This window comes from Indicator indicator, chromosome 27, assembly GCF_027791375.1.
Source record: "Indicator indicator isolate 239-I01 chromosome 27, UM_Iind_1.1, whole genome shotgun sequence".
Taxonomy (NCBI): domain Eukaryota; kingdom Metazoa; phylum Chordata; class Aves; order Piciformes; family Indicatoridae; genus Indicator; species Indicator indicator.
The window spans coordinates 10,897,701-10,918,917 of NC_072036.1; the positions used below are offsets into that span (position 1 = coordinate 10,897,701).

At 47.4% G+C, this 21,217-nt stretch overlaps 1 protein-coding gene across 2 annotated transcripts in view; it reads left to right on the forward strand.

Annotated features, from left to right (window-relative positions):
* SEC63 (SEC63 homolog, protein translocation regulator) overlaps nt 1–738 on the forward strand; it is a 46,605-nt gene extending 45,867 nt beyond the window's left edge. For both annotated transcript variants that reach the window (XM_054393046.1, XM_054393044.1), the window contains one exon: nt 248–738. In XM_054393046.1, coding sequence (XP_054249021.1) covers nt 248–391 — 144 coding nt within the window. In that variant the 3' untranslated portion in view covers nt 392–738. The remainder of the gene's footprint in view (nt 1–247) is intronic.
* Nucleotides 739–21,217: the final 20,479 nt, after the last annotated feature.

Consider the following 21,217-nt stretch of genomic DNA (forward strand, 5'->3'; position numbering starts at 1 on the left):
TGGCTTTGTTTTATTTCTTTAAAAAGCTGTCAGTTTTGTTTGGGTTTGGGTTTTTGTTGTTAGGGGTTTTTTGTGTTGTTGGTTTGGGTTTTGTTTTTGTTTGTTTTTTGTCGGTTGGTTTGTTTTAATTTGTATTCTCTGGGGGGAGTGAGTTTGGTTGTTTTTTTTCTTCCCCAATTTGGTTGTATATTGTCTATAACTCTTTTTCCCCCCTGTCTTTCCTTTCTTTTTCTTTATTCAATTACAGCTGGAAGTTCATGAAGCAAAACCAGTGCCAGAAAATCATCCACAGTGGGATACAGCAATAGAAGGTGATGAGGACCAGGAAGACAGCGAGGGCTTTGAAGACAGTTTTGAGGAGGAAGAGGAAGAGGAGGAAGATGATGATTAAGACAGTACTATTGATTGACTACACTATCTGCATACAGTGCAAACTCTTGGTCTGACTGTGGGAACTGTACAAATAACCAAGAAACCCAGTACAGAAGCTTTGAGAAGGCTGAATTTCATTGTTTTCTTTACCAATTAAGAGTGCATTATGTAACTTCTCAGTGGAGGTGAAACAAATCTGTTGCCATTGATACAACTTTGGAATATGCTTATGGCTCATTCTAGCCTTCAAGTGCAGGATGGTGCATTTGTTTCAACTGAAAATAAAAGCTTTTTTTATTATAAATGTCTGAAAGTGTGGGCTATGTATTGTCTGATCAAGTCTAGGGTCCAATGAAAGGGACTAATAGCTAGGAGCAAACTTTAAATCAGGTTTTTCTTTCTGCATTAGGAATTTATTTTAGGTGTCTTTGGTCTCTCTGACATTACAGATCTCTGTTGATTGAGACAACATCTGCTCAACTTTCCAACTTGATTAATTCTGTGGTATTCATTAAATATTTTGCTGTGCTGCTGCTCACATCATCCATAGCTTTAAAACTCTGGTTTACTTCACTTGGTCATTATAAATTGGCATCATGCCATTTGCCACATTCCATAAATTCTGGAGGGCTGCTTTTTTAAGACTTTTGCCTTTATATGCCCAAGATGATAATGGAAATCATGAACTTTCTTGAGACTCTGCCATAGGGTACTTATTTAATGGCTTAAAACATTTTTAAGCCTTTATTTCATCAGATCAGCAGAAGATCTGAGTCTTTTGATAAACAAAAATGCCTGAAAGTGATTCTGGGACCACATGTGACATTAAGTTGGTGGCTTTTGTGTAATGCCTTTCTGAAAGGTACTGCTGAAAGCTGGAGTATATTAATTCTGAGTCTACCTGACACTGTCAGAACCATTGGAAGGGTGAAGTACAACATGCAAAGAGGGCATGTTTTGTATCAATTTTGAATTCCCATCAATAAACTGGACAATTTGATGGCTGTTTGCATTTGTAATAGTGTGCATCTCTTTGAATTGTTTGGTTGGGTTTATTTTATTTTTTTTTTTTTTACCTCAGTCTCCTGCAGGGCTGTAAGCAAGGCAGGGATTCTATCCCTATCCTTCTGAAAAACAAAGAAGTCTAATGAATATGAGCTCAGTATGAGCAGTCCATGTGCACTTGCAGCCCAAAAAGCCAATTGCACACTGGGCTGCATCAAAAGTGTGGCCAGCAGGTCAAGGGAGGTGATTCTCCCCCTCTGCTCCATTCTGGTGAGACCCCACCTGGAGTACTGCATCCAGTTCTGGAGCCCCTGTTAAAGGAAGGATCTGGATGTGCTGGAACCTGTCCAGAGAAGGACCACAGGGGCAATCAGAGGGCTGGAGCACCTCTTCTGTGAGGACAGCATTGAGAGAGTTGGGGCTGTTCAGTCACATTGCTACATTATTGAATTGATTGATCTCTTGTGTGGTGTGTCCATTAATAACCAATTTTTTTAAATAAGAATTCGAAATGGAAGGATTTACTAATTCTCGAGTAACAGTTTCAGGATGGGGAAGATTTTGCAGGAAGCAGCAGCATTTTGCCCTCATTGCTGTATCTGCCTTGCTTTTTGATAGGATTTAGGAATGAACTCAGCCAATTTTACACTTAACTCTTTCTGAAACTCTGAACTAGTAACCGAAAAGTAAAAAATGTCTAGGAAAAAAAAAAATCTGCCTTGCTACTGCATCCTCTGTGCAGCGGTGGTCCAAGCATCATTTGGAAGCATCTAGCATTTCGGTGTGAACAGTTTTATTTCTGCCTCTCTGCTGTCAGTGTTTGATTTTCATATCCTTTTGTTCCAGGTGAGAGTAATCCATGCGCACAGGTAGGCTGTCCAGCTAAGCAGAGATGCTGCATCTGCCTTCAGGGCTTGTAGAAGTCACTTCCAAGGAGGCAAAAATGGGGGGTGGCCAGAAGAGGCCAGGAGGGTGATGCAGCACAACTGGCCCTGCTCCTTCTGGCCCAGCTTCTGTGTGTAAATCAGAGTTAGAGGGAAACACCATGGATTAGATCTAAGGCAGATGAACGTTGCTTGTTGATTTATGGAAGCAGATATGTGTAGGGAAAAGGAGCACCACCAGAATGGGATTACTTTGTTGATGTAAAATGAGTTAACCTTCTGTTTGGCCCCCACCAGTGCTGACAATGGTTAATTAACGTTGAAAGAAACTTTACTTTTGTTCTGGGTGACCAAAAAGTTTACACTTGTGCAAAAATCTGATGAACCCCTTCTAAACCACAAATGTCTAATGAGTGGGAAAACCCTGAAGCTGTAGAGGAAGGGAAGGAGCTTTCCTGAGTGCCCAGGTGCAGTTCCAGGCCACGCTCCAGCAGGGGGAGGCAGGGGCATGGAATTCTTCAGGAAACCCTGGGATACTTCCAGGGGATGCTTAGTATGTTCTGAGCTGTAGGTTTGGGGTTGTTTTCCACCTTTCTGGCAGGGCAAGGCACAAATGGAGGTTTTAAAAATCCCTTTTCTTTTAAATAAATTCCATTGTTAGGGATGCATTGCCCCTGTACCTGAGGGGTTTGCCCCCAAAAACTCCTTCCTGACTCTTCAGTTAAAAACTGCTGTAGGAAACCCATTTTAAGGTTGGAATGATTTAAATTCCTATTTAAAGATAAAAACCTGGGAGAGAAAGAAAGGCAGAGCTTCCTTTTGTAGCAGGAATTGGGGTGTTAATGAGTCCATTTTGAGCCTTAGACTTTGTTTTACATGAGTAAAAAAAAGAGGTGATTTCTAGGGTACCTGGGGGCATCCACGCTGTGCTCAGGTCCCTTGAGTTTTGTGTTTCACAGAGACATTTAAAAATGCCCCTGGCACTATTGTCCTTCAAATCTGTGCAGGGCGAGGGCAGTCTCATCTCCTGGGGTTCATCAAAGGGCTGGCAGAGCACCTGAGAGCTGGCTGAGAGGCTGAGTGTGTGCTTGAAGTGATTTCTACTCAGAAAGGTAAGCAGGACTTTGCTGGCTCTGCTGTGTTGGGGCTTTAGCAAGTCAGGGAACACATAGGAGAGAAGAAAGTAAGGGAGGGGTGTCAGGAGGATGGGGCCAGGCTCTTCTCATTGGTCCCCAGTGACAGGACAAGAGGTAGTGGCATAAACCTCAGCATAGGAAGTTGCGTCTAAACACCAGGAGGAACTTCTTTACTTTGAGGATGGCAGAGCACTGGAACAGGCTGCCCAGAGAGGTGGTGGAGTCTGTATCTGGAGACATTCAAGGCTTACTTGGATGTGTTTCTATGTGAGCTGCTTTAGGTGACCCTGCTCTGGCAGGGGGGTTGGACTGGATGATCTTCAGAGCTCCCTTCCAAACCCTACAATTCTGTGATTCTGTGGCTCAGGTTCAGTGCTGAACTCTAGAAGGGACACCACATTTGTGCACAAAAACATCGTGTTCCTTTCTTCCATCTCAGTGTTTTCTTTGAAGGTGCAATCTGAGCCCACACAGACATGAGTTACTTTGTAGAAATAACTTCTTGCCAAAATTGTTTCTTTTTCTTGTTCAGTGAAAGAACAGAACTGTTACTGGCAATGAAACCTATTAATAAATCTAATTAACACAATATATTGTAAAACTAATGATAATATCTTTTAAGCCAAATTGCATATGCTTCACTTGGAATTTAGTTTGAAGTGTGTGCTGAGTCAGGAAGCGTTTCCAACCTTTCCCTGCGTGCAAGCCTTCCACAGAGATGCTCCAGGAATCAAACAGGGAAGGTGTTACAGTTGCATCACATCTGTGGAATTTTGTGGCACAAAGGAGGCTGCATGGACCACCTGGAGCAACTGACTCTCATTTCCCACCTTTTCTTTAAGGTATGAGTGCTTTCCTTGTTATGCAAGCACCATAGCTGGGTCTTTCATGGCACCAAGCTGGAGGCATTCTGGGGAGAGGCTCTAGAAAAGCTGGAGAGCTTGGGGTATCGCCTGCAGGGCAGTCCCCAGGCTGGGACTGGGGACTGTGAGGATTGCCCAGGCATTGCTTTTGGCTTTGCTTGGGCACAGCTATTAGATGATCCAAAGACCAGGCTGGCATGAGGCCACCTTTAAGCTAAGTGGCTGCAAATGAGCCGCTGTCCTCTCTGTGAAAGGTGGTCTTGGCTTTTTCAGCACAGTTCTCTATGGCTGGAGTTGTTCATGTCTGTGCCATAGAAGCAGCAGCTTTTGTAGCTGTTCCAGCCTGTACCCTTCCACCCCTGAAACCCACCCTGCTCCCTCTGATGGAGGCATGCCCAAGTGTATGCAGGGAGCAGAATGAGGCCATGCTCACTCACACACCAGCCTGATGTTTCCCACAGCAGGGAAATGGGATAGCAGTGACAGCAGGGACTTTGCCTCGTACCTCCGAGCATCTGGACTGAGATACTTGAAACTTATTTGTGTGCCATCCTCCCATCAAGGAGATGATTCAGGGGCAGGAGGTGTGGAAGGCCAAAAGCCTGTGGTTTATTGGGTGTTTTATTTTTGTCTTCCCAGCGCACAGCCCTTTCTCTCTCCATGCCCAGATCCCAGCTATGGAATCTGTGCTTCCTAATATATGTGTGTGTGTGTGCAGTAAATTAAACTCAAACTGAAGGATCAATTTCCTTACAGCTGAAGCTCCATTAATTACTGGTTGTAAACCACATTAGCTGAGATTATGTTATAATGGCTGCAAAATAGACATTGTCCATGAGAGGGTGGCAAGATTTGGAGACCCAACTGCCAATCACTTCAGTTGCTTGAACTGAACAGATGTGGTAGTTGTTGCTTCATTTTGCTCCCAGCTGTTGGTCCACTCTCACTGCCTAGCCCAGGGAGGTCCCTCCAGATCAACTGAGACACAGGAAAACCTGGTGCTCTGTTGGTCCCCAAGGACTAAGGTCCCACAAGGCAATTTGAGCAACTTCATTTAGGTTCATTAGCTTCTCTTAAACATCCTGTGGCAGAAGGGACTGCTGTGTACAGCTGCTTCTTCCCAAAGCTCTGGGGTTTTACTCATGGCAGTTCGCTTCCTCACATTAGGCTTTATCTTGGTCATATCTTTTTATGGTTCCCTCCTGATGTAGATTTGTTAGGTGTATTTGATCCCTTTTTTTAAATTTTTTGTTGCCCTCTTTATGGTAATAGAGGCTGAATAGTCCATGCTGTGATTCATTTCATAGAATCATAGAATCATTGCAATAGAGGCTGAATAGTCCATTCTGTGATTCTGTGGAGTGCTGCATTTCATAGAATCACATAATCAACCAGGTTGGAAGAGACCTCCAAGATCATCCAGTCCAACCTATCAATTTCAGTTCCTAAACCCTTCCTTGTCACCAAAGTGCCCTCTTCCACCCATCCCCCCTTGCCTTCCTCCAAGTGAAGAGCTGTGGTGTTTGAGCCCTTAGATCATGATCACCACAGAACAGGCTCAAAACTGTACCAGGGTTTGGCTGCCAGAGAGGGTCTGCCCCTCCTCAGCTCTACAGGCAGATGCTGTGTGTGGAAGTTTCTCAGCTGAGTTTGTATGCAAACAACATACAGCTCCTGACTGCTGATGGCTATCCAACTCCCCAGCTAATTAAAATCTATCAACTACACTGGCATATGTAATTTTAAATAAAAAATAGCTATGCTATAGCATGACTCTGCATGCATATTGACTAGAAAGAGCACTTGCCAAGAGGGGGGAAAAAATATAATTACTGTGAATTTGGATAGTGAGTGAATTTTTTTTTCTTCTATTGAATTAAGGGGAAGGAGTATACAAACATTTCTTGCACAGAGCCATCCATCTGCACTGCTCTTTTAGCAATGGAGAAAAATCACATCTGCTGGACCTCGACATTTGTGTAGGGTGTTATGAGATGAAATTGCTGTCTGTGGCTTTGTCCCTGGCAAATTGTGCTGGAGGGTGGCAGCTGAGCCTGCCCCAGCTGCTGTCTTACTCTGGCAGGAGTCAGGAGATGGCACCATTGCTCTACATCCTCCTTCTCTTCCTGCTGTGCGAGCGAGTGTTCAGTCTGGGGAAGAGGCTCCCTCTGTGACACAGCCATGCAGTGGCTGTTGGGGACAACCTGTGGGGGAAGCACAGTTTCCTTCTTGCTGTAGTCATTAATGTTTGGAGAACAGATTTTTGGAACTGCATCCCTGGCTGGGAGTGGCTTTCTTGGCTTTCATCTCCCTCAGGTGTGAGAAGTAGCATCACAGAATGCATTGGGTTGGAGAGGAAATGGCCTGAAATTGTGGCAGGGGAGGTTTAGGTTGGATATTAGGAACATTTTCTTTAGTGAAGGAGTGGTCAGGCATTGGAACAGGCTGCCCAGGTGATGGAGTCACCATCCCTGAAGATGTTAAAAAAATGAGTAGACATGGCACTCTGAGACATGGTTTAGTGGGATGGAGGGTTTTGGTCGACAGTTGGACTTGACCTTTGAGGTTTTTTCCAACCAAAACAATGATTCCATGGCCCATGGCCAGCCATCTCAGTCAACAACCATACAAAAGATGACCACTTGTCAAGCTCCCTAGCTACAGGGCATGAATAAGCTTGCTGAGTTTCTTTGCTGCAGCAGATCGCTTTGGTGCTCCAGAATTTTGCCTATTGCTTATTGCAACCTTTTTCTACCTGCCTGCTTTGGGTGCAGGCATTTCCCCCAGGCACTCAGCCTTTTGGGTGAAATCCCTTGTGGGTTTGGTTTTGTTTTGTTTTGGCTTGGAAGAAGCTCAGAAGGAAAGGGGAAAAGCAGAGTTTCAGCCCCTCAGAGGATTGTTTCTTTTATCACCGAGGATGCTGTGAGTCTTTATTGCCTTTCTGAGCTCTTTAACACAGCAATAGATGAGCCGTTAAAATATTTGAAAATCAATGAAGGTAATAAAGAAGCCAGCAAATGACAAAGCCACTCCTGATGTTTAGTGATTTGAGAAATAATCGTGCCCTCAAGTGAGCAGTGAGTGGAGGTGGGGAGCTGGCTTGGGTGACCTTGCAGCGGCTGCTGCACCAGGGGATGGAGGAGGCAGAACCAGTCCGGATCCCATCCTTGGGGGCAAGGCAGGCTGTGGGGTGGCCAGAGGGCCTGGGTGATCTGAGTGGGGTGGAAGCCCTGCCCTACCACCCCTTGCCTATCTAGGTTGCTGCCAGGCTTTTTTGGGGGGGGGTTTCCCTTTGTCTCAGGATTAATTTTCAGCTCAGGCTCCTGAGGAAGTTGCTGGAGTGCATGGCTGAGTCTCTGCAGCTTTACCCAAACTCAGCAACCTGCACATAACCTGGGGAAGAGCAGACTGAGAGGGGATCTTCCCACTGCATGCAAGTGTCTAAAGGGTGGAGGTCGTGAGGATGGGCCTGGGCTCTTCTCAGTGGTGGCCAGTGACAGGGTGAGGAGCAGTGGGTACGAACTAGAACACAGGAGATTTCACTTGAACTTAAGGAGAAACTTCCTCACTTTGGGAGTGACAGAGCCCTGGAGCAGGCTGCTCAGAGAGTCTGTGGAGTCTCTTTCTCTGGAGGCATTCAAAGTCCTCCTGGACATGTTCTGTGTGATTTACTCTGGGTGATCCTGCTCTAGCAGAGGGGGTTGGACTTGGTGACCTTCAGAGGTTCCTTCCAATTCCACCATCTGTGATTCTGTGATGAACTCAAGGTGACCTCCAGGGATAAGCTGGGCAGGGGACGACTGGTGGCTGGTGTGGAGCCTTGGCAGTCTGGAGATTCCTTGCTTACCCAGGCACTGCTGTCTCACCACTTCTCCACCAGGCAAGTGGGAAGGAGCCAAGGTGTGAGCAGGGAGCAGTGGTGGCCGGGGCTGGAGTCACAGCCCCCCTTCACCACTGTGTTCTGAGGTTCGTGTGTCTAAATGACTTCTCAGCAGCTGTCCTCCCTGGAGACCAGCTTTCTTGAAAGATGACACCACTCTTGTAATTAAGGTAATTGTTTAAATTCATTCCCTTAAGCTGGACCGCACCATAACTTAACCAATTCTATCTGCACAAGCATGGGGGAAGGTTGAAGAGGGTCAAGGTAGGTGTCACGAAATTGATTCATCATCCAGAAAGATTTATAGGCAAAAATCCTGTTAAACTGAAATGTTTAATAAAGATGCAGCAAAAAAAAAAAAAAAAAAAAAATTCTGTACAGGGCATAACCCAGGCTGACAGCTGCCCCCACAGCCCTGCTGCTGCCTTTTGTGCAGCAGTGACTGGTAGGGTGAATGTCACCCTGGCAGCCAGGTGTTTGCTGGTGGCAGAGAGAAGTGATCCAAGCCTCCCTGGCAAAAGCTCATCTTCTGCCCAAATAGCAAATAAGGTTGTACCCACCTAAGCTGTTTTGGGATATTTCATTTCCTTTCTCACCTAGCCTGACTGCTTTCTGCTTTCCTGGAAATCTGAAGGTAATTGAATGTGACTGCTGAAAGAATGGAACGATTTAAATGATAGGGTGAAGCTGGAGGTGAAGTGACAAGCTGTGGGAATTTGTTAATGCTGGCTGTGGGCAAAGGGAGCTGTGGGTTGTTGTGTGCCATCCTGCCTGGTGCAGGCTGAGGGAGCTGGGGTTGTTCAGCCTGGAGAAGGCTCTGGGGAGACCTAATAGTGGCCTTCCTGAAGGCAAACCCCTGAAAGGGGCTACAAAAACGCTGCAGAGGGACTGTTTGCAAAGGCTTGCAGTGATAGGATGTGGAGCAATGGTTTGAAATGGGAGAAGAGCAGATTTAGATTGGATGTGAGAAACAAGTTCTGCACCATGAGGGTGGTGGAACACTGTAACAGGTTGCCCAGGGCGGTAGTGGAGGCTCCATCCCTGGAGATATTCAAGATCAGGCTCAACAAGGTTCTGGTCTAGTGGAGGATGTCCCTGCTCAGTGCAGGGGGTTGGAGTGGATAACCTTTGGATGTCCCTTCTAACCCAAACCATTCTGTGATTCTCTGAAGGCTGGGCTGAGGAGCACTGGGTGCTTCCCTACCCAGTGTGTTTATGAGTATCACAGACTTCATGTAGCAGCAGCAGAAGACAGAAAGCAGAACTGTTGTTCCAATTCTGTGCTGATAATACTTCCCCTCCCCACCCCCATCTACAACGTCTGTGAAGTTTACAGAAAGGCAAGTGAAAATCAAAAGTGTTACCTTGTTTCATCTGGATCCACCACATTTCATTATTATTATTCTTTTTCTTTCAAGGTACAGCCATGATTTTACGAAGAAATAAACACATGGGCATTCTCCCACCCTTATTCACAGAATCACAGAATTGCCTGGAGTGGAAAAGACCTTTAAGATCATCAAGTCCAGTCAGATCATCAGTCCAATCAGTTATTCTTCTTGCAAGTGGTAGGTGCAGAAGAAAGAAGGTAGCGTTTGGAGTGTTCATACCAGCAAGAGCCAGGGCTTTGCTGGTGCCCATCCCTGGGAGTAGGGAGAAGGACAAGCACCTGCCCACCAGTGACTGCCAGCAAGGTGAGATCCTTGAGCTCACCCCACTGCTGGTGAGCAGCTGCTTGTCCTTCCCCCTGTTCCCAGGGAAGGGCAGCAGCACAGGCCTGGCTCTTAGTGGTATGAACGGGCCAGGATCTAGGATTTCTTGCTTTTCCTCTTCTTCCTTGGTGAATAAAACAGGTTTAAGGCTCATTTCGTCTTCTGCGGTGACAGGTTGAAAGTACCTCCCTTAAAACCTGTGAAAGCAGGCTAGCACAAAGCCAGTGTGCAGGAACCAAATCCAGAAGAGCCAGTGACTGCAGCTGCCAGCCTGTCTGATGAGGCACTGATGAGACTGAAGAGAAAGGTGGGGAGCACATTTCAGCTTGTGATAGGTACTGAGTAGCATACTGAGGGTATGTGAGCATGTGAAGTGGGCAGCAGGGAGCTGTGCAGCACTTGCAGACAAGTGTGACAAACCCCTTGGCTGGGATACTTTGATCTAATGCAGTTGATGGAGCATGGCAGGATGATGATGAGTGCTATTCATCAGATGTTGTACAGACTTATTTATTGGTTTGGGTGGTCATTGCTGCTAGTGCTGTATGAAATGGGGGCAGACCTGGTGCCTCCTGGGATGAGAGACTGGAAACACAGTGAAAAGCTGCTCCTGCATCCTGCCCCAACGCCAGTGATAGTTGTTATCTTGCTGTGTTGTGGTGTAGATGTGGTGCTGAGGGAATGTGGTTTCGTGGTGACCTGGCAGTGCTGGGTTAATCACAGAATCACAGAAACATTCAGGTTGGAAAAGACCTTCAGGATCACGAAGTCCAACCAATAATCCTGTTCTACAAGGTTCACCCCTAAACCATATCCCCAAGTACCACATCCAAACCACCTTTAAACACATCCAAGGGTTGGTGACTCAACCACCTCCCTGGGCAGCACATCCCAATGCCTGCCCATTAATGCCTGGCCTTGATGATCTGTAAGGTCTCTCCCAACCAAAACTCTTCTGTGGTTCCTTGATACCTTTTGGCCATTCCTGCCAAACGATCTGCACAGGCAGCTGCCTGTGTGTCTGTGTACAGGTAGGGGTGTGTGTGTGAGCTGCACTGTGCACACACACCCCTCTAGTGTCACTGGCAAAAAGATCCCAAACTCTATTCCCTTTGATTTCCACCTGAATTATCCTAAACGAAGCACCTGGTCCTTCCCACCCCTGCCAGCATCAGCTCTGCTCAGCCTCAGGGCCAGGCTGCTGCAGGAGTGGGACAAAGGGCTGATGCTACAGCCTGGTTTCCATGGCAACAAAGGAGGGGGAGCCAAACCAGAAATGTTGCAAACACCCCTTCTGCTCAGCACAGCCCGAAGCACAGTGTTGCAAAAGATGCTGCTATTTGATTTTAGTTGATTTTATTTGGGGGGAGGGGGATCCAAATGGCTTCACCTTTCAGTTTGGGGAGTCCAAATGGCTTCACCTTTCAGCTTGGAGAGTCCAAATGGCTTCACCTTTCAGTTTGGGGAGTCCAAATGGCTTCAGCTTTCAGCTTGGGGAGTTTCTGAAATAGATGAATGAATAAATATTTTTTTTTTAAAAAAGGCAAAATTTGTTCTGTGTGTAGCTGCTGAGAGCAAAGGGCAGGCCTGGCTTTGCTGCGTGTGAGCTGTGTGTGTGTTCTTTAAAAAGGCAGTGGTTGGCTGCTGCTCCGGACATGATGTGGTTGAAGCTGTCATCGTAATGGAAATTCATTGCTGTAGCTATGGTAAATCGAGTTTTCTGCCTGTGCTGAATGCATTAGTCTAATGAGATGTTTGCAGCTGGAGAGAGCTGAGCTGCTGGAGGCTTGCACTGTGCTAAGGGACAGGGAGAAGAAGGCTTTTGCTGGGGTGTGTGTGACTGTGCTGAAAGTCCTCTGCCCTGTGGGTGCCAGTGCCCGGGGTCTCTAAAGACACTGCTCAGTGGTTTAAGCTAAGCAATAGGTAAGGGGAAAGCATGCTTCTTCTTCTCTGCCTGATGTTTCTTGTTGAGCCTTGGTGGAGAGTTCTCCTTGTGCTGTTCTGTGTGGTAACTTCTCACCTGGAGACTCTCTTCACCGAAGCACAGCTTTAGCTGGCCCCGGGAGCAGTGCGTGGGAGGAGAGGGGCAGCAGCAGCTCAAGGTGTGCTGCTGGAGCGTGTGTCTGTCTGTCTGTGTGTCTGGCAGTGTGTGTGCACTAGTTGCTGAAGACTTCTGACTACAGAGCAGTTTGCATGCAGAGCAGCTCCGGGCTTTGCCAAAGCTGAACCTAAGCAGGGTGGTTTTTGCTGCCAGGTAAAAATGCCTCTTCCATTTTAAAAGCAGCTCCTTTTGTGATGTACGTAGCAGGCAGTATTTACAGCACAGGTTTTGGTTCTGGGGGGTGGTGGGGGTGGTCAGTATCCTCCATAGAGCACTGAGTTTAATTAAAACCTCCTCATATCTTCAAACCAGATGCTAAGTGGGGTTTTTATCCTTAACTGATAACCAAAGGGAGCGATGCTGTTCGTGTGCTGCGTTTTGCCTTTGAGGCTCACAGGCACCTAGCTCTGAGTGATGCTGAAGAGCACACTTCAGCAGAGTTGTTTATGTTTGTCTTTCCAGGTGATTTCAAGGTAACTTTGAGAGAGGACAGAGCAGGGGGATGGAATGTGTGCTCGCGCCCCGCTAGCCCTGCCAGTCCCTCCTGAGCTCTCCGAGCTGCCCCAGCCTGCAGCCCACCGCCTGCTGCCCAAGGGTGAAGCTCAGCGTGGTTGAGTGAGTAAAATCCTTTGAGATCTGGGCACTGCTTCTCTTTCCACAGCTGGAAATGGCTGTGGGCTTGTTTCTGTGCAGGGAGCAGCTGCTTTCGGGTTTGGTGCATGCCAGGCTCGTGGCAGGTGTGTAAAGTTAACCAGGTGAGCTGCAGAAGGAAAGTTGCTTGAATTCTCAGCTTGGAGGGGGATTTCTGTTCAGTCCTGGGTTTGCTTCAAAGGGCTTCTGCAGGCTCTTTGCTCAGGGACAGACCAAGGGCTTTTCAAACTGAGTAAAAGGCACAGTGGGCAATGTAAAGCAGGTAAAGAGGGGTTAAGTAACACATACATAGAAAATGTGGGGATGTTGTTATTCATGGGAGCAGGGTTGGAGTCTGAAAAGTGTCTTTGTGCTACAAGAGTACTTACAGCATCCTCCACCTCACTGTTGCTGGTCCCAGCTCCAGCTAAGCTCTATCAGCTTGTGGTGTCAATCAGCACAACTTCCTTGGCTCCAGCCTCACCTGACACCAGCTGAGGACATGGCTTGGGGATTTGCAAGCTGAGGGTTTCTGATCTTATTTAGATGAGGTGTCTCCCAGTCCTCTCCAGCTGCAGGTGACTTTCAATTTTCATTCAGGTATCACTCATTTTCCAGATAAGGTAGAGCCTCTCTGTCCCATCATGAAAGATATTTAGCTTAGTGATCTCCAGCTTGGAAAGGCTTGCAGGGGCACAAACTTTTTAATGATGGAGCATGGAAGAAGGACAGGGAAAAAATAAAGGCATCAACCAACAGGTAAAGTAGCTGTGCTGAATTAGATCAGAAAATCTGCACAGGGTGTGCCTTGATATAGATACTTGGCTGATGTAGCACAGTAACTCTGATATTGATGTTACTTTTTTTACTGGAAATGTTTAATGAGTACTTTCCTACCTTTTGTGGAAAAGGATGGGTAGAAAGAGGCAATTTTCTTTCCTAGGCAATCAGTGCCTTGCCCTAAAGGTTTCTCACCTGCTGGGAACAAATGACTGTACAGGTGCTCGATGGTGGCTGTGGTACCTAGAAAGAGGAAATGGCAGTAGGATGCTTTTCCCTCAGCTATTCCTTTAGTTCTGTGCTTCACACAGAGTTTTTTTTTAATGCATATTAAACCAAAAAAAAGTTTATAACAAAAACACTGTGGGTGTGTGTGTCACCCTCAGCTTCAGGAGGCTGAGATGTGACCTTACACAGGTGTCTCCCCAGCACCTGCCCTCTCTTGAGCTTAAGGTAACATTAAAAAAAAAAAGGGGAGGGGAGAGGGGAAAGAAATAAAAAGGGAAAGAAAAAAAAAGAAAAGGAAAAAAGGGAAAGAGGAAAAAAAGGGGAAGAAAAAAGAAAAAGAAAAAAGGGAAAGAAAAAAAAGAAAAAAGGGAAAGGGAAAAAAAGGAAAAGAAAAAAAAAGAGGGCATAAGCTGTAGGGTGAAGAAGAGGGATGTGGGACAGTTGGCTGCTCACTTGAGAACAGGAGACAGGCAAGCCCCTGCCTGCTGGGCTCCTGCCTGCTTCTCTCACCCAGCCCCTCTGGGATGAGGCAGGAGAGCAAGGGGCTTGCTGCTGGGATGTGGGCTGCCCTGGGTGGGGATGTGTCCATCCTTCTCCTCTCTGGCCATGCCAGGACTTGTCAGCACCCTCACAGGCTCCCCCAGCACCCAGCTCTGGTGGGAGCTGACCCAAGCCCTGCAGGGGATGATTTACCTGACTGCCCAACACAGCCACTTCTCCCTGGGCTCTGATCAGAGGTATCCAGGGGCTGCTGCAGGCTGAACTCACACCATTAATCCTAACCAATATTCTTATGATTGGTTTGGGAACATCTGGGGTTCTTTAAACTACAGACCCAGGCACACTCCTCCACCTGCCAAACAGCAGAGAACCCACATGAGCCTGGGAAGTGAACCCAAGGCATGAAAGCAGAATCTGGGTAAGAGATTTCCAGGAAATAGTTGGTGAGCAAAGATTTCTGTTAGAAATGGAAGGAAGCAGAATGCTGATATTTGATAGTGCTGGAGTCAGCAAAGCTCTCTTTTCTTCAGGGGATTTTCATGAAATATTCTCAATGCCATCATGGTGTTTTGTAAAAGGAAAACATAATAATGATTAAAAAAAAAATACCTTAATTCCCTAAAATCCTGGCCTGCTTCTCTCCCTGCAGCTTTCAAGTGGTGCAAAGGAGGAGTCAGCTTTATTTACAGAGAATGCTCCCAGCTGACCCTTAAGTGCACTGAACAGGTGACTGCTGAGCAAGGACCAATAATGGCTTTACTTAGGCAAAGAAAAATATTCCAGGCTCACCTGAAAGGGAAAAAAACCCTTAATGATGTGCATTAATTCTGTTCTAGCAAGTTGCCTCACGTGGCATTGAGTTCTTGTGCACAGGAAGTAAAATTTTCTCTTTATTTTGCTGTACATTGAGGGGAAAAAAAAAAGTCTCATTCAAAATCCTGTGCCAGGGGATTGCAGGCTGCTCTGCCAGGTAGAGTCATGATCTGTGGGTTCATTCAAGGTACTGATTAAATTTACTATTGACTAATAAAATGGAAAAGAATGTCTCATCTGAGCAAACCTCGTTGCACCAAGGCTTCCTGTCACTGAATTGACAAAAGGAAGGCTGATGTGCAGTGGAGGAGGGGTTAACACTTACTAATGAAACATCTAAACTTCTCATATGCCTTTTTAAAAATTATTATTATTAATAAAGCCCTATAAAGATGATGAAACTGGAAGTAGTTCATTAAGATTGACTCCCTTCAGGAGCTAGTGCAAAGAAGAATATAAAGAATTGCCCAGAGAGAGTCTGGATGTGTAATTATGTTCAACTGAAGGATGAATAATTCCTCTTGAGCTCAACAGTTTGCCAGTGCCCTGTCGTTTGTCCTGACCCCATCTTCCAAGGTGATTCCCATTGTGCAGCAGAAATGGTGCTATAAATGCCAGCCTTTTGCTCCCTGCCTGTCTGAGCTCAGTTTGGCTTGTGGGATGCCAAGGATGGGGTTTCCTTTCCATTCGTGGTCCCTGGTTGGCAGCAGGGCCAGGAATGTGGCTGTGGTTTCCTGCTCCTCTTACCTGGCACCTGCCTTGGAAATGTCAGACTGACAAAGCTTTCTCAGGGGGCAGCTGTTGCTCTGGTCAGGTTGGGTATTTGTGTGTGTGGGATGCCAGGAGTGTTCCTGGGCATTTTGTGATGTATGACAAGTGTGACTGACATGGAGCATCCAGGATCCTGTGCTACAGTGCTCTGGGTGCTTTGGCTCCTCACAGGGTGCCTGCTCCTGCCTGCACCACAGCACACACAGACCCTTGGTGCCCATACAGCTCTGCTGAGGCTGGGGACAGGAGGCCAAGGGGCTGCACTTGGCACAGACCAGGGGAAAGCCCAAGGTCTCATTCTTCCAATAACCCTGCCCTGGTATGTGAGTAGTGGCCACCTTCCTACCAGCACCCTGCAGGTCTCAAGTCCCAGCCTGGGAGATGGGCAGCTGCCTAGGGCTGCCTGCAGCTCTCCCCCAAGTGCATGCCAGTCAAGACCTGCTTTGCTCCACATCTGGAACTGGCACTGCACCCAGACTGATGCCCAGTGGTACTCCAGGTCCCACCTCAGCACCGGGGGCACAGGGCTTTCCCCTGTTGCCTGAAGGAAATGTCTGTAGCATTTGTCTTCTGATTTCATCTGGCAGCCTCCATCTATTTCTCTGTGGAGGCTGAGTGAGAGATGTGCTGAGTAACTGCCTCTTATGGCTCAGTAAATACTTGAATTTATTTGCATATTAAGCCAGCCACGTTTACATTGTGCTTGCTAAATGCAGCAGCACGAAATACTGCTCAGAGGAGGCTGGTGGCCCATTAAATGTGCTGAGGATTTATGTGAACGACTCCCTTTAACATTAATGGAAGTTATCTACACAAATCTCCTTCCGATGGGGGAACAGACCATAATGTATGTAAATAGACATCACTCACTGCCCTGTGGCCAGTCACAAGGATGCAGAGCAGTCCCTAGCGCTGCTCTGCTGCTGGTGCTCCGCCTATTGTCCTTACCATGGGCAAAGTGCTGCTCACGGTGGGGGTGGTGTCACATCCCAGAGGGGGCTGCAGCCCCTCAGGCTTCAGGTGCCACGGGGGAGAGAAGTTTTGCAGGGTTGACTCCTTGCTGAGCCATATGGGAGAAGGGGCAGCTTCGCTGGGTGGGATACAGGAGCTGAGAGAAGAGAGGTTTGTCCCTTGGAAGCTCCTGGAGCAGCTGGAGGAAACCAGCTTAGTTTTCCCTGTTTCCCACCCAAAGCCCTGATGCAAGTGCCTGTGCTGCCGGCAGGGGCTTTCAGGAGAGGTTGCAGTGACCTTTCTGGTTGCATCAAGCTTGGCTCTCCTGCCGTGCTGGTGCAGAGCAGTGAGCAGCACGGCATGGGCTCTACCCATGCATCAGATCATGTGTGCCTTCCCCCCGGGTGGACATTTCCACTGCAGCACTGGGAGCTTCGCTGCTGGCTGCCTGGAGCCCTCAGGGGCTGCTTGGCTGGCCCTGCCAGCCCTCTGGGATAGGCTGGTTTTGAGCTGTGTGGTGCTGGAGGAGACTCCTGGGAGAAAGCTTCAACTTCAGAAGCATTTATAACGTTGGAGATATTGGTGAAACTCCTGCAGCCTCAGGTGTTTCACCAGTTACACTAAAATTGCTTGCCAATGCTTGCTACCCATGATTTCTAATGAAACGAGGTTATTAGACTGGGAGACAATATTGCAAAAGCTATGACTGATCTTTCATCCTTACCCACTCTTTTTACACAATTAGCAGTGTGCAGTCTCTGTTGACATCAGGGATGGACACTGAGCTGGCAAAGGAGCTCAATTGCTTGGCACTGCTGATAAGAAAGATCTGCTCAGGTGAGCTCCCATTGCCCTCGTGGCAGGGCTTTTATCTCTCCATCAGGTTAGGTGGTGTGCAGCAAGAATGTCTGTCCAGGGCTGATTCAGGTGGTTTTCTACATGGGCAGGCAGGAGGCTGTGGTCAGTTTTGGGCTTTTCACTTCAAGAAGGATATTGAGGTCGTGGAGTGTGTCCAGAGAAGGGCAATGAAGCTGGGGAAGGGTCTGGTGAGGAGCAGCTGAGGGAACTGGGGGTGTTTAGTCTGGAGAAGAGGAGGATGAGAGGAAACCTTCTGGCTCTCTTACAGCTACCTGAAAGGAGGTGGTGTCAGAATTGTGTGGGGACCCAACCCTGTGATTATTTTCCATAACAAGCCTGAAAGCTTTCTGCTAGTCACCCTCAGAGCTGGTTTGGAAGTGTGCCTTCCACTGCCAGGCACTTGCAAGCACAAAACAACTGGAGGTGCATTCAATGGGACCTTTCATCTGAGGTGTGTGTGGGTTTTTTAGAGAGCAGCTAAAAGCTGACATTTAATCAGGATCATTTTGCAGAGCCTGTTGCCTGAGGTATGCAGCACACGAACCACCTGCTCTGGGTTTGTTCTGAGCATTGAGCTTTCAGGTGGTGAAAACAGGGTTGTGGCCAAACAGGGTGTTAAAACCATCTAGAAAAGGGGAGATTGGGGTGTGTGGGAGGGGGGAAATGGATCAAAACAGCTCTGAAAAGTGCAGGTTATGTGCTCATTTAGAAAATGAATGACAGATGTGATCAGCCAGGGGCAAACTTTCCCCCTGGGTGCTGTGTGCTTTAGTAGCCAGCCCCAGTCAGCAAAGCTTTGCTCCCCAGTCACAATGAGTCACACCCTGCTAACTTGCCACATGATGTTCCCACTGCTCCATCTTAGCTCTGGGATATTTTGCAATTTCTCAGCATGTTTTTTATTCCAGATGTGTCTGCTCTGCCTTTTGAGAGCCACCTGCAGCCTCCCACAAAGGCAGATTGAGCACCCCAGCAGCCAGCAAGCCTGCGAGCAGCCACGCTTTGCCTTCCTAGGAAAGGGGGTGCCAGGGTGAAATCACAGCTGATGGCCTGAAACACCACCACCAACCTCTGCCAGCCTGCCCAGTGGTCACTTGGGCACCAGAGTTTTTTCTTATGGAGTGGGAAATGGTGACAATGGAGGTGACTGCCTCGCTCCCAAGAAGTCCTGGGTCACAGGACGTTAGGGGTTGGAAGGGGCCTCTGAAGATCATGGAGTCCAACCCCCCTGCCAGAGCAGGACCATAGAATCCAGCACAGGTCACACAGGAATGCATCCAGATGGGTCTTGAAAGCCTCCAGAGAAGGAGACTCCACAACCCCTCTGGGCAGCCTGTGCCAGTGCTCTGTGACCGTCACAATGCAGAGGTTTCTCCTCATGTTGAGGTGGAACCTCCTGTGCTGTAGTTTCTATCCATTGCCCCTAGTCCTATCACAGAGTGCAAGTGAGCAGAGCCTGTCCCCTCCCTCCTGACCCCCAGCCCTCAGATATTTATAAACATTTGTTAACACAGCAGACTGTGGCAAGGGATGCAAATGTTTTCCTCCTCGATGAAATGAGCATCCTTTTACTTATGCTGTCACGATGTGGTTTGAATAGAAACAGATCTCCTGTGTGTGGAAGGGCAAACTCTGAGCATCTTCAGAAGCTGTGGTCTAAAGACAGAAGTGTAAGAGCTCCTCCAGCCTATGCCAGAAAAGGATGAATCTTTTATAAGTAGTATTTTTCAAAATGTAATCTAGAAGTGCAGCAGATTCCCTAAGGAACAAGGAGAACTTTATGTGAGAATTGTGTGAGATTCCTGCCCTCCCAGAAAAGTTATTTCCCTACTGGCTTTGGTAATATCACTGCTTTGGATTTAGGGGGTTAATTTATTTATTACAGTGTGTGCTGTCCAGTCAAGTGTGGTGGTGGTGGTGGTGGTGGAGAGAAATGGTCCCAGAGGCAGTGGCTGGCTGTTACTGGTGAGAAAAAGGGAGGCAGAACCTGGGATGATGGAGGAGCAGGGGGATCAGAGAAGGCTGCTGAGCCCCTCAAGGGTCCCCAGCATGTTAACCCATTAGGCTGGAACAGGAGAAAGAATGGACTGCTGCTTGCTGCTCAGACTGCCTGGTGAGGATATTTGAATGAGAAAGGGAGGTGTCCCAAATGGGCACATCAGCCCTGGTGATTTCACAGCATCCTGCTTGGACTCCTCCAGGCTTCTCCATGCAACTCTGCCAAGACACTGGGATGCAAGCTGTGCTGTACCCCCGGTCTCCAGACATACACATTAGCCCTGCTCTTCTTTAGTAGTAGAGGTGTAGTTAGAGAGAACCTTGCTTGGTGCTGAGCATGACAGGGACTGGAATTCCATGCTCCTGTGTGCTGGGCAGTGCCCAGGCACTGGGGTGAGTCTGCCTCTTTTGCTCCTTTCTATCTCTTCCACCTTGATGCAGCCTCTTTCATTGTTTTCCAGGAGAAGTTTTGTTGCACCCTGGTCTTTATGAGAAGTGAGGTCCTTGCCTCTTCTCCCTGCCCATCTCCCACCACCTGACTTGAATATGTTGAACTGTCAGGTACCTGCTCCTTCTTCCTGCTACATGGTTTAGTGGGTTGATGGTTGGTCTTGATCTCAGAGGTCTTTTCCAACCTTATTGATTCTTTGATGCTGTGATTCTATAGGTGCAACCTTTTTTTTTTTTTTTTTTTTTTCCTGCAGGAAAGACAATGCATGGCTGGTTCAGGAAAATGCTGGAAATGCTTAATGGAAATTATTTAGATTTTTGTATCCCTAAAATCATAGAACAGTTTGGGTTGGAGGAGACCTTTAAAGGTCACCTAATCCTACTCCCATGCAATGATCAGGGATCTATTTAACAAGGTCAGGTTGCTCAGAGCCCCATCCAACCTGATCTTGAATGTTTCCAGGGATGGAGCATCCTTCCTTGAAGTTGAGCTAGCAGCTCTGGGAAGCTTATCCCATTTATGGCATACACTGGATGACTACCTCCCATAAATGTAAAAACTATGAAAAACTGGGGAGGGGGAAGGGAAGGAAAAAAAAAAGGCAAGTTATAAAATAAGAGGCCAGAGTATTGCCAGACAAGTGAGAGGAAAAAATATGAGTATTAGCCAATTAGAGACTCAGCTGGAGAAGTGAAATGGCTACAATATAAATGTTGCTCATTTTGAATTCATTTGTTCCAAATCTTTGCCCCTGACAATTTAACAGGGAGCAGAGAGGATCCCTGGCTTATGGCTGATGAAAGCATCTGGCTCCTGCACCCAGAGAAGAAAGCAGCTGCATTCAAAAGAGAAGTTGGTGCTGTCCTTGCTGGCCTGAAGGTTGTAGATAAATAGGAGAGTGCTTTGTGTGCCCACAGTTCAAGGAGGGTGAGCTTGTTAACTGTGCAAGAGCTCTGGTAACAAAGTTAATGGCAGGAGGGGAGCCCTGGAAAGCAACCTGTAAATTCCACTGGCAAAGTGTGTGATCAGCAGCGAGGGCGTAGCAACCAGCACCTCCCTGGCTGAATATGTGAACCAGGACCTGCTGGCATACAAAGCCCAATTTAAATTTAATTGCTGCCTCAGCAGCACAGCCTCATTTTACAGGCTGCAGCCCTATCAGGGCTACAGACATTCAGGTATTGACAGAAAGTTTTGCTTTACTGCCATCTAATTAACTGATGGCAGATGTCCTGGGTATCTTCACATCCCCAGCATTCGGGGTTTGAGCTGGGGAAATTGAG